This window comes from Mobula hypostoma, chromosome 12 (assembly GCF_963921235.1).
Source record: "Mobula hypostoma chromosome 12, sMobHyp1.1, whole genome shotgun sequence".
NCBI classification, from domain to species: Eukaryota; Metazoa; Chordata; class Chondrichthyes; order Myliobatiformes; family Myliobatidae; genus Mobula; species Mobula hypostoma.
The window spans coordinates 31,857,607-31,871,621 of NC_086108.1; the positions used below are offsets into that span (position 1 = coordinate 31,857,607).

Genomic DNA, 14,015 nt, shown 5'->3' on the forward strand with positions numbered 1-14,015 from the left:
CATAATGGACTGGTTGGGCACAGGAGTACATTCAGCCAGAGTCTCATTCCACCGAGATGCAACACTGAGCGTCATAGGAAGTCATTCCTGCCTGTGGCCATCAAACTTTACAACTCATCCCTTGGAGGGTCAGACACCTTGAGCCAATAGGCTGGTCCTGGACTTATTTCCTGGCATAATTTACATATTACTATTTAATTATTTATGGCTTTACTACTATTTAGTTATTTACGGTGCAACTGTAACGAAAACCAATTTCCCTCGGGATCAATAAAGTATGACTATCTTGTGCCATGCATTCTAAGGACTGGATATTTTGCAGCCAGTTCCAACAGAATCGTCTGGAAATCATGAAAAGCCTTATCCCAACATTGCTTTCAAGCACAGAAATTTGGGACCTAATGAATGGCAATTGGTTGTATAACTGACAAAACCCTAACCAGCACAGTTTAACAACATGACTTCTTTGCACAAAAATGCACTTTTTAAAGTTGTTCTTGTATCAGTGTATAATTTTTTGTGAATGCTTATAATAAAATTTATTGCAGCAAATAAGTTTTTACTGCACTTCTGCATACCTGCATTTATGCATCCGACAGTAAACTGAATTTTGTCCTTGATCTTTTGCTACACCCAGGGGCAGACCCTAGTCTTGTTGTGGTTACATCAACATTATACCAAAAATGTAATGGGGTAAATGATGAATTCTCAAATCCTGTGCTATCAAATGACATTGATTTCACTGAGCTAAATGGATTCAGAGACAAAGAGTAGGAAGCCAAGTTATTTGTTTAAATTTGCTTCAATGTTTTTAATTGTACGTTTTAGAACTAGACATTTAAAATATTTATAGCCTTAGCAATCAGCAGAGCCTCACCAGCCACTTTGCTGGCTATGACAAGAAATTTGTTTTTACACCACTCACAACCCATCTTTATTCGTACCATTCCACTGGACTTAAAGGTGCAGAAGGCAAGTGAGATGAAAAGCACATTGACACGAGGAAATCTGCAGATGCTGGAAATTCAAGCAACACACACAAAAAATTCTGGTGAACGCAGCAGGCCAGACAGCATCTATAGGAAGAGGTACAGTCGACGTTTCGGGCCGGGACCCTTCGCCCGAAATGTCGACTGTACCTCTTCCTATAGATGCTGCCTGGCCTGCTGCGTTCAGCAGCATTTTTTGTGTAAAAGGCACTTTGGTTGGGACAATCGGAAGTAGTACTGGTTCAACTCAATTTAGCACCTTGCTATCCTGTGCCACTGAAGTTATGATCTCTAATGTGCTCTGAAACATCAAAAATCAGTAAATGAGCTATATTCTGGTTATACATCGCCATTCCAGCCATGAACTAAATTGAGAAGCAACATATTACAAGGCACTGAACAAAAAATGTACTTGTGAAACTGACTGGATAGCTCAAGCAGGAAGGGCAAGTGAAGCCACATTGACTGTTTCAGCTCCTCAATCATAGGATGTTGCATTTAAACAGATTAAAAGCAAAACAAAGATATTTAAAAGACAAATAGAATCCTCAAGAAAGTTGATCAAGTTTGACTTCATGTTTTAAGATTAATTGCAATCAACAACTAAAAAAATCAGATGTAAAGACTTCGGGAAAAAAACTACAAAACCTGGTACAAAAAGCTGGAAACAGTCAGTACTTGTAGAGAGAACAGACTATGTAATGCTGTCTGTGCATCAAAACTGACACAAGCCAATAGGAACCATTTTTGTTCTCCATGCCTAGTAACAGGATAGTAGTCAATCAGCTAGTAAGTCAGGCAAAAAAAAAATCATACCCATGTTCCAAAGGAAAGGAACATATCTGGACTTCAATTCAGTGAAGTAGAGCAGAATTATAACCAATAATGAACAGTTAACTCAATTACTTTTTAAGTTCATCACTGGGTTTGATATTTGTTGCTGGTTAGGGAGGGGAATAATTGTTTCACCACTTCAGAATCAGGTTTACTATCACCGGCGTGTGATGTGAAATTTGTGAACTTAGCAGCAGCAGTTCAATGCAATACATAATCTAGCAGAGAGAGAAAAATAATAAAAAGAAAACAATAAGTAAATCAATTACACATACTGAAAAATTTTGTTTTAATGTGCAAAAACAAAATACTGTATATTAAAAAAGTGAGGTAGTGTTCAAAGCTTCAACATCCATTTAGGAATCGGATGGTAGAGGGGAATAAACTGTTCCTGAATTGATGAGTGTGTGCCTTCAGGCTTCTGCATCTCCAATCTGATGGTAACAGTGAGAAAAGCGCATGCCCTGGGTGCTGAAGGTCCTTAATAATGGGTGCTGCCTTTCTGAGACACCACTCCCTGAAGATGTCCTGGGTACTTTGTAGGCTAGTGCCCAAGATGGAGCTGACTAGATCTACAACCTTCTGCAGCTTCTTTCGGTCCTGTGTAGTAGCCCCTCCATAACAGACAGTGATGCAGCCTGTCAGAATGCTCTCCACAGTGTAACTACAGACACATCATCTGCAATGCTGCTCTCTGGAAACCATGTACCTTTATTCCTTGGTCCTGATGTTCCACAATACTCCCCAACGTGCCACCATTTGTTGTACAAGTCCTATCCTGGTTGACTTTCCAAAATGCAACATTTTGCACTTATCCAAACTGAGAACCATTTGCCAGTCTGTGGCCCACTCACCAAGCTGATCCCCTTGTATTTTGTGATAACCTTCTTCACTGTCAACAATACCATTTATTTGAGTGTCATCTGAAAACTTACTAATCATGCCTCGTACATTCTCATCCATGTCATTTATATAAACAATGAAAAGTAAAAGTCCAAGCATTGATTTCCATGCCACACCACTAGTGAGAGGCCTCCATTCCAGGAAACAACCTTCTAACTGTTACTCTGCTTACTGCCATTAAACCAATCATGAATCCAATTAGCTATTCCCCTTGGATCTCATATGATCTAACCTTCCAGAGTTGGCCACTGTATCAAATCTCATCGAAGACCTTGCTGAAGCTGACATTGACTAAAGGGTGGGCAGGACATGTGGTGGTATAGCCGTGAGATGAGGGGGAGGGGAGACAGTGAACAGAGTGCTTGAAGAACAAGGGAGGTCATGATCATAATGCATCCAAGTTATTGAAGGAGGAACAAACAAAATGGTGAATATTGGTAATGTTAATCCTTGATGTCCTAACTCTACACATTCAAGATGCCTCACTACCAACCAGCGTAGGCAATGAAATTCTACAAATCGTTAAACAGCAAAGGACTCAGTAAATGCCACATAGATCATGGAAGATGACCAAGTTTACCAGAAAGTAGAACTGTTTTATTATCAAAACCCAGAATAATAAACAGCTATGACATATTGTAACTGATTAGCTGGCAGAAAACACATGGTACACAAATGAATTCTTCCCACTTAATCAAAATATTAAATCTCCTGGCTCAATGCATAATTTTAACGTGTACACCTCTTATCCTTCTAGAAAATGAACACCTGTAATCATTACAAATTTTGATAAGCTACAGGAATCTCCACTGAGAAATTCTGAAAATTGCAGTTAGATACTGTGTTGTAGCTTACTTTTAAAAAAAAAATCAAGGAATCCATTTGTTTTATCATTCTCTTGCAATAATGTAACCTATTGAAAACATTTCTTTCATCTTGGTGCTGCAGATCAGGAACTTTGCACATCTTCGTTGTAAGTCTGAGTCACAGAGCAGGCCCTTTCACCCATATGACCATCAAGCACCCATTGACAATCATCCATTTTATTCTGACCAAGGGTCTCGGCCTGAAACATCGACTGTACCTCTTCCTAGAGATGCTGCCTGGCCTGCTGCGTTCACCAGCAACTTTGATATGTGTTGCTTGAATTTCCAGCATCTGCAGAATTCCTGTTGTTGATGCGTGTTGCTTGAATTTCCAGCATCTGCAGAATTCCTGTTGTATCCATTTTATTCTCTTATCTTCATCAACCACCCACACCTCACACACTCCCCATCTAGATTCGAGCACTCACATACATGCTGCAGGCTTATTTCAGCAGCCAATTAACCCCAACACTGCGTATGTTTTTGGAAAGTGGAAGGAAACCCATGCAAAGGGAGAATGTACAAACACCACAAAGGTAACATTGGTGATCCAGATTGAACTGGAATCACTGGTGTTGGCAGCAACTCTTAGCTAAATGATTCTTTAGACATTCCTGAAATTTTCCGTTTTCCTCCCAGAGGACCTCATCTATTGGTAGTTAAGTAAATTTTAATTTCAAATATTTGCCCTGAAATGCATCTATCTTAATCCTCTGAATCCCTTTGCAGTTATCTTAAAATTGTGCATCAAATGCCATTTCATGTCAAAATTAAAATTATTCTTCTTACTGCACATTTTTTCTTAGGCTTGTCTTCCTCTGTTTTTGGTGAGGGACAAGAGCCTTCAAGTTAACAAGATAAGCAACATGGCTTGTCTTAGTTAATCAGATCAAAGAATTGTGAAATTGACAGTGCACCGATGTGTGCAAATTTGAGTGGCTCAGTTCAATTTCAAATCGTTTGCAGAAAGATAGAGTGAAAAGAGAAGTGAATAAAAGCAGAAGATAAATAAAAAATTTAAATAAACAAGAAATATAATAGTTAATTTATAGGTCTAGAGGAACAATTAGCAGTAAATAACCCTTAATGACCATGAAGTTAAATTGATTAAAAAAAACAAATTGCAGGAACTTAGCTTGCACTAATCATCCAACTATAGCATCTTCAGCCATTCAGTGCATTTCAAGACAACCAGAAAGTCAAAGCTTTCAGAAGGCAAATGTGGAATACTGCAACTCAGTCAACAACTTTTGGATATTCACATTCCTCTCACCCATTTTTATAGTTGTTTTTCATTTGTGCATAATTGCAAGTATCAATTGCCTCATTTTTTCTTTTATTATGAACTAAAATATTTAATTGTTAGAGAATAAAAATATAGTGAGGACAAATTTTCAGATATTAATATTATTCTCCAAGCACCAGTACAATCTGTTCCCACTTCTTTGCAATGTAACTCGCAGGCTGGTGAACACATTTTAAGTTTTGAGAAAAATCCTTAATATCTAAGCAAATCAACACATTTTCAATGCAACTTTGAAATCAAAACTAGTACTAAAAAGTAGGGCAACTAAAAACTTACTTGAGGTCATGCATCATATGTAAATTGGGGTAAAAAGTTAATAGCCAGATCTTGGACATGATTATCCAATACATTAGCTTGTGCCCACTTGGGCTCTTGCTCTCTTACAGGAGCCAGAAACTAGAAACAATATTTTGCAAAGTATGCTGGATTTGGATAGTTACTTAAAACTAACATTGTAAACTACATATAATTTCCGTTAATATTAAGCCCAGTGAACTTAAATAATTCAAGTGTCACAGTGCTTTAGAAAATTCAACAAGACTGGGAAATTAAACAGCTTTAAGAGAAAAAGATAGGAAACAGGTGTTTGATATAGACAACAAATTAGTCACTTGTTTTATACGGACAACAAAGTAGCTGAGACTGCAGATGATCATGTCTCCTTAAGAGCCAGAGGCAGGAAAGTTAAGATAGGAGGTGACCTTGAATGCAGTTGGCAATGTTGATACTACAGTCAAGGATCTAATGTCTAAATGATTTCTTGCTCAAGGAAAGCATGCAATCCGTTTACTCCTTTCACCACCAGGCATCCATCCACACGTACTGATGATATAATTGAAGCTAAGGGCATCACATTCAGAGCCATATGGAGTTCACAACATGCTACCCTATACAGACCTGCTATCTGGCAACTCTTCAAAAGCAATTGTAAACTTTACAGTAGCACCATAAGAACTTTTGAGAACCAATTCCAAATTATAAGGCTTGGTTCAGAGTCGAAATGAAAACTAAAATAGAATTACATGTCACATGCAGAAAAACATTTTAAAAATAAATACAGCGATTTTAAGCTATAGAAATAACACTTTTAAATGCAGATGTCAGTTGAGGAGAGAAGACGAAGAATGAAAAATTACAAGAGACGTCGTAAGGACACAAAACCTTCAGAATCATTCGGACAGCACGTAAAAGCGACCGTAGATTGGCAGAGAGACATGAAGAAACCAAACACACCACCCCATAATAATGGCCTCATATTTTCTATCAGTACAAAGGCAGGATTCTGAGGTATTTTCCCCCCGAAAGAAATCCCCCAATTACATTATGAAACTTCAAACTTGTTAGGAGCCTCCGTCCGTCCCATTTTCAGCCAGAAACTGTTGAAAGCGAAACAGCGCCCTAGCTGAAGACCAGGCCTAGTTGGAATGCAAGCCTGTGGGTTAGGGACACAAGTCTGGGGTGAGGGATAGAAATGGGGGGTGGGGGGGGAAGAGTATAGTGTTGTTGAAGGGGAAGGCGGGCTGCCCCTGCATCACTTACCAGTATAACACCGAGATACTCAAACATACAAACAAAACGTGCCGCTGGTTCATCTTTTCACAGTAATTGACATCCTCGTAGCCTTTCCTCCACCGGACGCTCTCTTTAATCGTCCTTCGCTCGGTCACTGGGCTCCATGGAGGCTCAGCAGCCCGTCGCCTCCACTGACGCCGGGAACCAACAGGCCGCGACGCCGCGCGTTGCACATGGGAGCCCCGTCCGCCGACTCGCGCTGTCGAGTTGGAACCTCATTAGTATTTAAAAAGTCGGCCACGCCGCCTGGCTGCCCGTGCCCCCGCCCATCTCACCTCCTCCCCGCCCCTCCTCCTCCTCTAACCATGCCGACCATTGAAAGCAGAGTGTGAAAAATACTCCTCCCGCCTGCACCCATTGACGCAACAAACAGGGGCGAGGAACCGCCCACTCAGCAACCTCATCTGTTGTTGCGTCAACAACTGAGCTCACCGCGTCAAGCCGGAATGCACGGTGGGAGTTGTAGTTGTAGCGTAGAGAGACGCGTTACCGACGCGACATGAGGCATGTGGTGAAAGGGTAACTGTACCAGAGACGGATGTTCTGAGCACTCCACTGGCGTGATGTGGTTAATTCAGATGGGCGGCGGTGCTTTTTTTAGGGCGTAGTTGTTTCCCCAAATAACCAAGACGCGATATTTAACTTCCGACTACGGCGGGAATGATGGAAGGTCTGGCGGCTGGTTGAATGACGTAGCGCTGAATTGGCGCTGTGATTGGACCAGTGGGCAGGAGCGACGGGTCGCGCAGTGCGTGCGTTCCGGTGTGCAAGTTTATTCCCCCATCTTCGCTCCTCGTCCCGGGCCGCTGCCTGGGCTCCTCACTTCATCCATCCGTCTGTCTCCTTCGCCTCCCACGGGCGACGATGGGTGCGATGTCATGGCTGCCGTTTATGGTCTGCGGTTTGGCGAGAGTCGCGTTCGGTTTCTCTCAGTCCTATGATAGCGATTTCACTTTCACTCTGCCGGCGGGGCAGAAGGAGTGTTTCTACCAAACTATGAAGAAAGATGCCACCCTGGAGATTGAATATCAGGTTGGCAACAGGCGCGTTTCTGTACTTAGTGTTATTTCTGTATACAGCCACTTAGTGATGTTTTCTTTAAAATTATGGCTCTATTATGAAAGTGAGTATAAATACAAAGTATTTGGGATACTTGTTCAATAATATTCCTGTAGTGGTCGTAGTTTCTGTATGGGTATTAGTATATTTCTCTGTTTCTTAACTATCAGTAAGAACATACACCTTATAACAAACCCAAGAGGTACTGCAGATGCTGGAAATCTAGAACAATACACACATTGTGCTGGAGGAACTCAGCAGGTCAAGCAGCACCTATGGACAAGAATAAGCAGTGGGCATTTTGGACCGAGACGATGAAGATGAGTCTTGGCCCAAAACATTAACTGTTTATTCCCATTCATAGATGCTTCCTTCACTTGCTCAGCTCCTCCAGCACATTGTTGTAAGATGCAATATACACAAAGACTGAACAACCAATCTAGAAAAGTAACTGAGTATTAATAGCTCATGCTGTTGCAAACACACAATTTATCTGACCCTGTAAAATGAAACTTTTTCAAGACTACATTAGTGTTCCACCAAACACCTATGCAGAACTTGAAAATCTCATTACCCTCGTGGCCAATTCCCATCCTACCTCAACCTTTACTTGATCCCTATCCATCATGAGCCCTTGCCTTTGTCAGAATCAGTACTTATGTTACTTTGCTCCTCCAACCTCCACATTCATTGGATCATCCTTGGCAATTTCTGCCATATTCTACCATCAGACATATCTTCTCCTCCTCTTTGCATTCCAAAAGGACCATCCCATTGTCTCCATAGATGTTGCTCTTTGGGTAGTTTGTGCTCCAGATTCTAGTATCTGCAGTGTCTTGTGTTTACAGAGGAACAGTTCCCTTTATCACTCCCTGGTCTATTCTTCCATCTTTCTCAAAGAATCCCCTGTCACAGCTCAGTCCTGCACAATTGTAGATGAAAAGCAGCAAATTAGTCAAAATCCTACTCCAACCAGGCCTATTGGTCAATGAGGTACCACTATACTAACATTTGCTAGCACTCTGTCACTGCCATAGCCTGGAATGGCGACCATGAAGCAAGTATGCCCAAGGTGCCATGTGGAACACAAAATGTTGGCATACAGTGCCACCCCTTGATTTTCTAAAACCCATCCATTATAAAAGGATTTTTTTGCACACTTTTGTTGATTGCAAGATCCTGTTGGATATTGGTAATAGACAAGAGGTGCAGGAGTAGGCCATTCGGCCCTTCGAGCCAGCACTGCCATTCACTGTGATCATGGATGATCATCCACAGTCACTACCCCGGTCCTGCCTTCTCCCCATATCACTTGACTCCGCTTTCTTTAAGAGCTCTATCTAACTCTTTCTTGAAAGCATCCAGAGAATTCACCTCCACAACCTTCTGAGGCAGAGCATTCCACAGATCCACAACTCTCTGGGTGAAAAAGTTTTTCCTCAACTCCATCCTAAATGGCCTACCCCTTACTCTGAAACTGTGGCCTCTGGTTCTGGACTCCCCCAACATCGGGAACATGTTTCCTGCCTCCAGCGTGTCCAATCCCTTAATAATCTTATATGTTTCGATCAGATCCTCTCTCATCCTTCTAAATTCCAGTGTATACAAGCCCAGTTGTTCCAATTGTTCCAATCTTTCGACATATGACAGTTGCGCCATCTGGGGAATTAACCTCGTGAACCTATGCTGCAGTCCCTCGATAGCAAGAATTTCCTTCCTCAAATTTGGAGACCAAAACTGCACACAATACTCCAGGTGTGGTCTCACCAGGGCCCTGTACAGCTGCAGAAGGACCTCTTTGCTCTTATACTCAATTCCCCTTGTTATGAAGGCCAGCATACCATTAGCTTTCTTCACTGCCTGCTGTACTTGCATGCTTGTTTTCAGTGACTGATGTACAAGAACACCTAGATCCCGTTGTACTTCCCCTTTTCCTAACTTGACTCCGTTTAGATAATAATCTGCCTTCCTGCTCTTACCACCAAAGTGGATAACCTCACATTTATCCACATTAAACTGCATCTGCCCACTCACCCAACCTGTCCAAGTCACCCTGCATTCTCAAAACATCCTCCTCACATTTTACACTGCCACCCAGCTTTGTGTCATCTGCAAATTTGCTAATGTTATTTTTAATCCCTTCATCTAAATCATTAATGTATATTGTAAATAGCTGCGGTCCCAGCACCGAGCCTTGCGGTACCCCACTGGTCACCGCCTGCCATTCCGAAAGGGACCTGTTAATCGCTAATCTTTGTTTCCTGTCAGCCAGCCAATTTTCAATCCATGTCAGTACTCTGCCCCCAATACCATGTGTCCTAATTTTGCCCACTAATCTGCTATGTGGGACCTTATCAAAGGCTTTCTGAAAGCCCAGGTACACTACATCCACTGGCTCTCCCGTGTCCATTTTCATAGGTACATCCTCAAAAAATCCCAGAAGAATAGTCAAGCATGATTTCCCCTTCGTAAATCCATGCTGACTCGGACCGATCCTGTTACTGCTATCCAGATGTGTCGTAATTTCATCCTTTATCATTGACTCCAGCATCTTCCCCACCACTGATGTCAGGCTTAAATGGTCTATAATTCCCTGTTTTCCTTCTCCCTCCTTTCTTAAAAAGTGGGATAACATTAGCTACCCTCCAATCCACAGGAACTGATCCTGAATCTATAGAACATTGGAAAATGATTATGTGGAATACTGCAAGGCAAGTTTATTTGTATAGCATTTTTCAAACAAGGGCAGTTCAAAGTGCTTTACAGAGAACAAGATATAAAAATCAAACATCAAATCTCAGACATACAAAGGAGAATAAAATCATGCAAAAAATAGATAATGTTAAATAGATTTAAAGAGGGATAAAAGTTACAGTGCAGGAGATTCTAATTAAAAGCTAAAGCAAAAAGAAAAGTTTTAAGCCTTGATTTTAAAAGAGCTTAAAGTTGGAGTAGACTTCAGATCCTCTGGAAGGTTTTTCCAGATATGTGGAGCATAGTAACTAAAACCTGCTTCGCCATGTTTAGTTTTGACCCCGGGGGCAGTAAGCAAACCCACCCCAGATGACCTGAGACCTCAGGAAGGTTCATAATGCAACAGAGATTGAAGATGTATTTTGGCCCAAGACCATTCAGTGCTTCATAAATCAGTAGTAATATTTTAAAGACAAATCTCCGATGGACAGGAAGCCAGTGTTGCGATCTGAGAACTAGGGTGATGTGTTCTACTTGCTTGGTCTCAGTGAGGACACTAGCAGCAGTGTTCTGAATGAGCTGCAGCTGTCTGAGGGATATTTTTACAGAAACCTGTGAAAACCATTACAGTTGACAAGCCTACTAAAAATAAATGCATGGACAAGTGTTTTTTCAATCTTGCCGAGACCCTTTCATTCTTGCTAAATTTTTAAGATGGTAGTAGGCTGACTTTGTAATTGTCTTAATATGGCGTGTAAAACTTAGTGGTTCATTTGCAAGGTCTGACAGCAAGGGAGCTGCGTGGCCTCGGTTGTGGTACAGACCAGGCCTCATTTATTCCTTGGGGTCGGAGGTTTCAGCCACCAAGGAAGGAGATGCCAGAGCTGGCTGTGTGCTGTAGATTCTGTGCGGGGTTTCAGGCAGACTCCTCCCACTGTGCTGCTCTCTAGTGCTTGCTCAGTGGGAGACGAGCTGGATTGCTTTCTCTGCAGCTGCACTGAGTGATATGGGGAACTGCTGCAGGTTGTTCCTGCAGAAACATGGCTCTCAGGGATTCGGCCAAATTAGTATTTTTTGCTGTGTAGCTATGTTATCTGCTATTATAATTATGTGATATAAGTGCTGTGTGTGACTGTTGGTTCTGTGTTTTGCATCTTGGATCCAAAGGAACGCTGTTTCATTTAAAAACACAAGCAGGAGGAAATCTGCAGATGCAGGAAATTTAAGCAACACACACAAAAAATGCTGGTGAATGCAGCAGGCCAGGCAGCATCTGTAGGAAGAGGTACAGTTGACGTTTCGGGCCGAGACCCTTCGTCAGACCCTTCAGGTCCTGGCCCGAAACGTCGACTGTAACTCTTCCGATAGATGCTGCCTGGCCTGCTGCGTTCACCAGCATTTTTTGTGTGTGTTGCTGTTTCATTTAGGTGTATTCCTGTGTCTGCTTGAATGGTAATTGAGCTTCAACTTGATCATTATCTTTACTTCTAAATGGAGTAGTGAATGATTTTCTTACAACCCAACAGCAATGAGATGTCTTCACAGTAGATGTCTCACGTCAGTTTGGCTTCAGCGAGATAGTCGTGAGAACATAGAATTTTGGATAATATGTTTTGAAATCCTCACAGACCTGGTGGACACATCAGTAGCAGTATAGCAAATAGTTGGGCCAAATGATCAAAGGTTCATTTTATTGTACAATATGTATGCATGTACAATACAACTCTGATACGTCTTCTCCAAAGAGCCAAGAAATACAGAAAGGCCATACATCAACCTCCCCCCGCACGTGAAAAAGGAAACAAAACTCACAGACCCCAAAATCCCCACCCACTCCCCCACAAAAAAAGCAATGATAGAATCGAGTTCCCTACTTCGCTCTGCTTGTGTTTCTTCTTGTATTGTGTGTGAGTGAACACTAGATAGAAAATAGGTTCAGGAGTAGGCCATTCGGCCCTTCGAGCCTGCACCGCCATTTATTATGATCATGGCTGATCATCCAACTCAGAACCCCGCCCCAGCCTTCCCTCCATACCCCCTGATCCCCGTAGCCACAAGGGCCATATCTAACTCCCTCTTAAATATAGCCAATGAACTGGCCTCAACTGTTTCCTGTGGCAGAGAATTCCACAGATTCACCACTCTCTGTGTGAAGAAGTTTTTCCTAATCTCGGTCCTAAAAGGCTTCCCCTTTATCCTCAAACTGTGACCCCTTGTTCTGGACTTCCCCAACATCGGGAACAATCTTCCTGCATCTAGCCTGTCCAATCCCTTTAGGATTTTATACGTTTCAATCAGATCCCCTCTCAATCTTCTAAATTCCAACGAGTACAAGCCCAGTTCATCCAGTCTTTCTTCATATGAAAGTCCTGCCATCCCAGGAATCAATCTGGTGAACCTTCTTTGTACTCCCTCTATGGCAAGGATGTCTTCCCTCAGATTAGGGAACCAAAACTGCACATAATACTCCAGGTGTGGTCTCACCAAGGCCTTGTACAACTGCAGTAGTACCTCCCTGCTCCTGTACTCGAATCCTCTCGCTATAACTGCCAGCATACCATTCGCCTTTTTCACCGCCTGCTGTACCTGCATGCCCACTTTCAATGACTGGTGTATAATGACACCCAGGTCTCGTTGCACCTCCCCTTTTCCTAATCGGCCACCATTCAGATAATAATCTGTTTTCCTATTTTTGCCACCAAAGTGGATAACTTCACATTTATCCACATTAAATTGCATCTGCCATGAATTTGCCCACTCATCCAACCTATCCAAGTCACTCTGCATCCTCTCAGCATCCTCCTCACAGCTAACACTGCCACCCAGCTTCATGTCATCCGCAAACTTGGAGATGCTGCATTTAATTCCCTCATCCAAGTCATTAATATATATTGTAAACAACTGGGGTCCCAGCACTGAGCCTTGCGGTACCCCACTAGTCACCGCCTGCCATTCTGAAAAGATCCCGTTTATTCCCACTCTTTGCTTCCTGTCTGCTAACCAATTCTCCATCCACATCAATACCTTACCCCCAATACCGTGTGCTTTAAGTTTGCACACTAATCTCCTGTGTGGGATCTTGTCAAAAGCCTTTTGAAAATCCAAATATACCACATCCACTGGTTCTCCCCTATCCACTCTACTAGTTACATCCTCAAAAAATTCTATGAGATTCATCGGACACGATTTTCCTTTCACAAATCCATGCTGACTTTGTCCGATGATTTCACCGCTTTCCAAATGTGCTGTTATCACATCTTTGGTAACTGACTCCAGCAGTTTCCCCACCGCCGACGTTAGGCTAACCGGTCTATAATTCCCCGGTTTCTCTCTCCCTCCTTTTTTAAAAAGTGGAGTTACATTAGCCACCCTCCAATCTTCAGGAACTAGTCCAGAATCTAACGAGTTTTGAAAAATTATCACTAATGCATCCACTATTTCTTGGGCTACTTCCTTAAGCACTCTAGGATGCAGACCATCTGGCCCTGGGGATTTATCTGCCTTCAATCCCTTCAATTTACCTAACACCACTTCCCTACTAACATGTATTTCACTCAGTTCCTCCATCTCACCTGACCCTCTGTCCCCTACTATTTCTGGAAGATTATTTATGCCCTCCTTAGTGAAGACAGAACCAAAGTAATTATTCAATTGGTCTGCCATGTCCTTGCTCCCCATAATCAATTCACCTGTTTCTGTCTGTAGGGGACCTACATTTGTCTTTACCAGTCTTTTCCTTTTTACATATCTATAAAAGCTTTTACAGTCAGTTTTTATGTTCCCTGCCAGTTT

General features: G+C 42.2%; 2 protein-coding genes across 4 annotated transcripts in view; one reads left to right on the forward strand and one right to left on the reverse strand.

The window, feature by feature from the left end:
- The window catches only part of suco (SUN domain containing ossification factor), a 110,961-nt gene extending 103,833 nt beyond the window's left edge, over positions 1-7,128 (reverse strand). For 2 of the 3 annotated variants that reach the window (XM_063063779.1, XM_063063780.1), the window contains exon 1: positions 6,438-6,721. In XM_063063779.1, coding sequence (XP_062919849.1) covers positions 6,438-6,490 — 53 coding nt within the window. In that variant the 5' untranslated portion in view covers positions 6,491-6,721. Of the gene's footprint in view, positions 1-6,437; positions 6,722-6,999 lie in introns of those variants that run through there. The other variant, XM_063063778.1, reaches the window with a different exon arrangement.
- An 81-nt stretch (positions 7,129-7,209) lies between these two features.
- Positions 7,210-14,015, forward strand: part of tmed5 (transmembrane p24 trafficking protein 5) — a 44,928-nt gene continuing 38,122 nt past the window's right edge. The window contains exon 1 of the mRNA XM_063063781.1: positions 7,210-7,502. Within this exon, the coding sequence (XP_062919851.1) occupies positions 7,335-7,502 (168 nt within the window). The 5' untranslated portion in view covers positions 7,210-7,334. The remainder of the gene's footprint in view (positions 7,503-14,015) is intronic.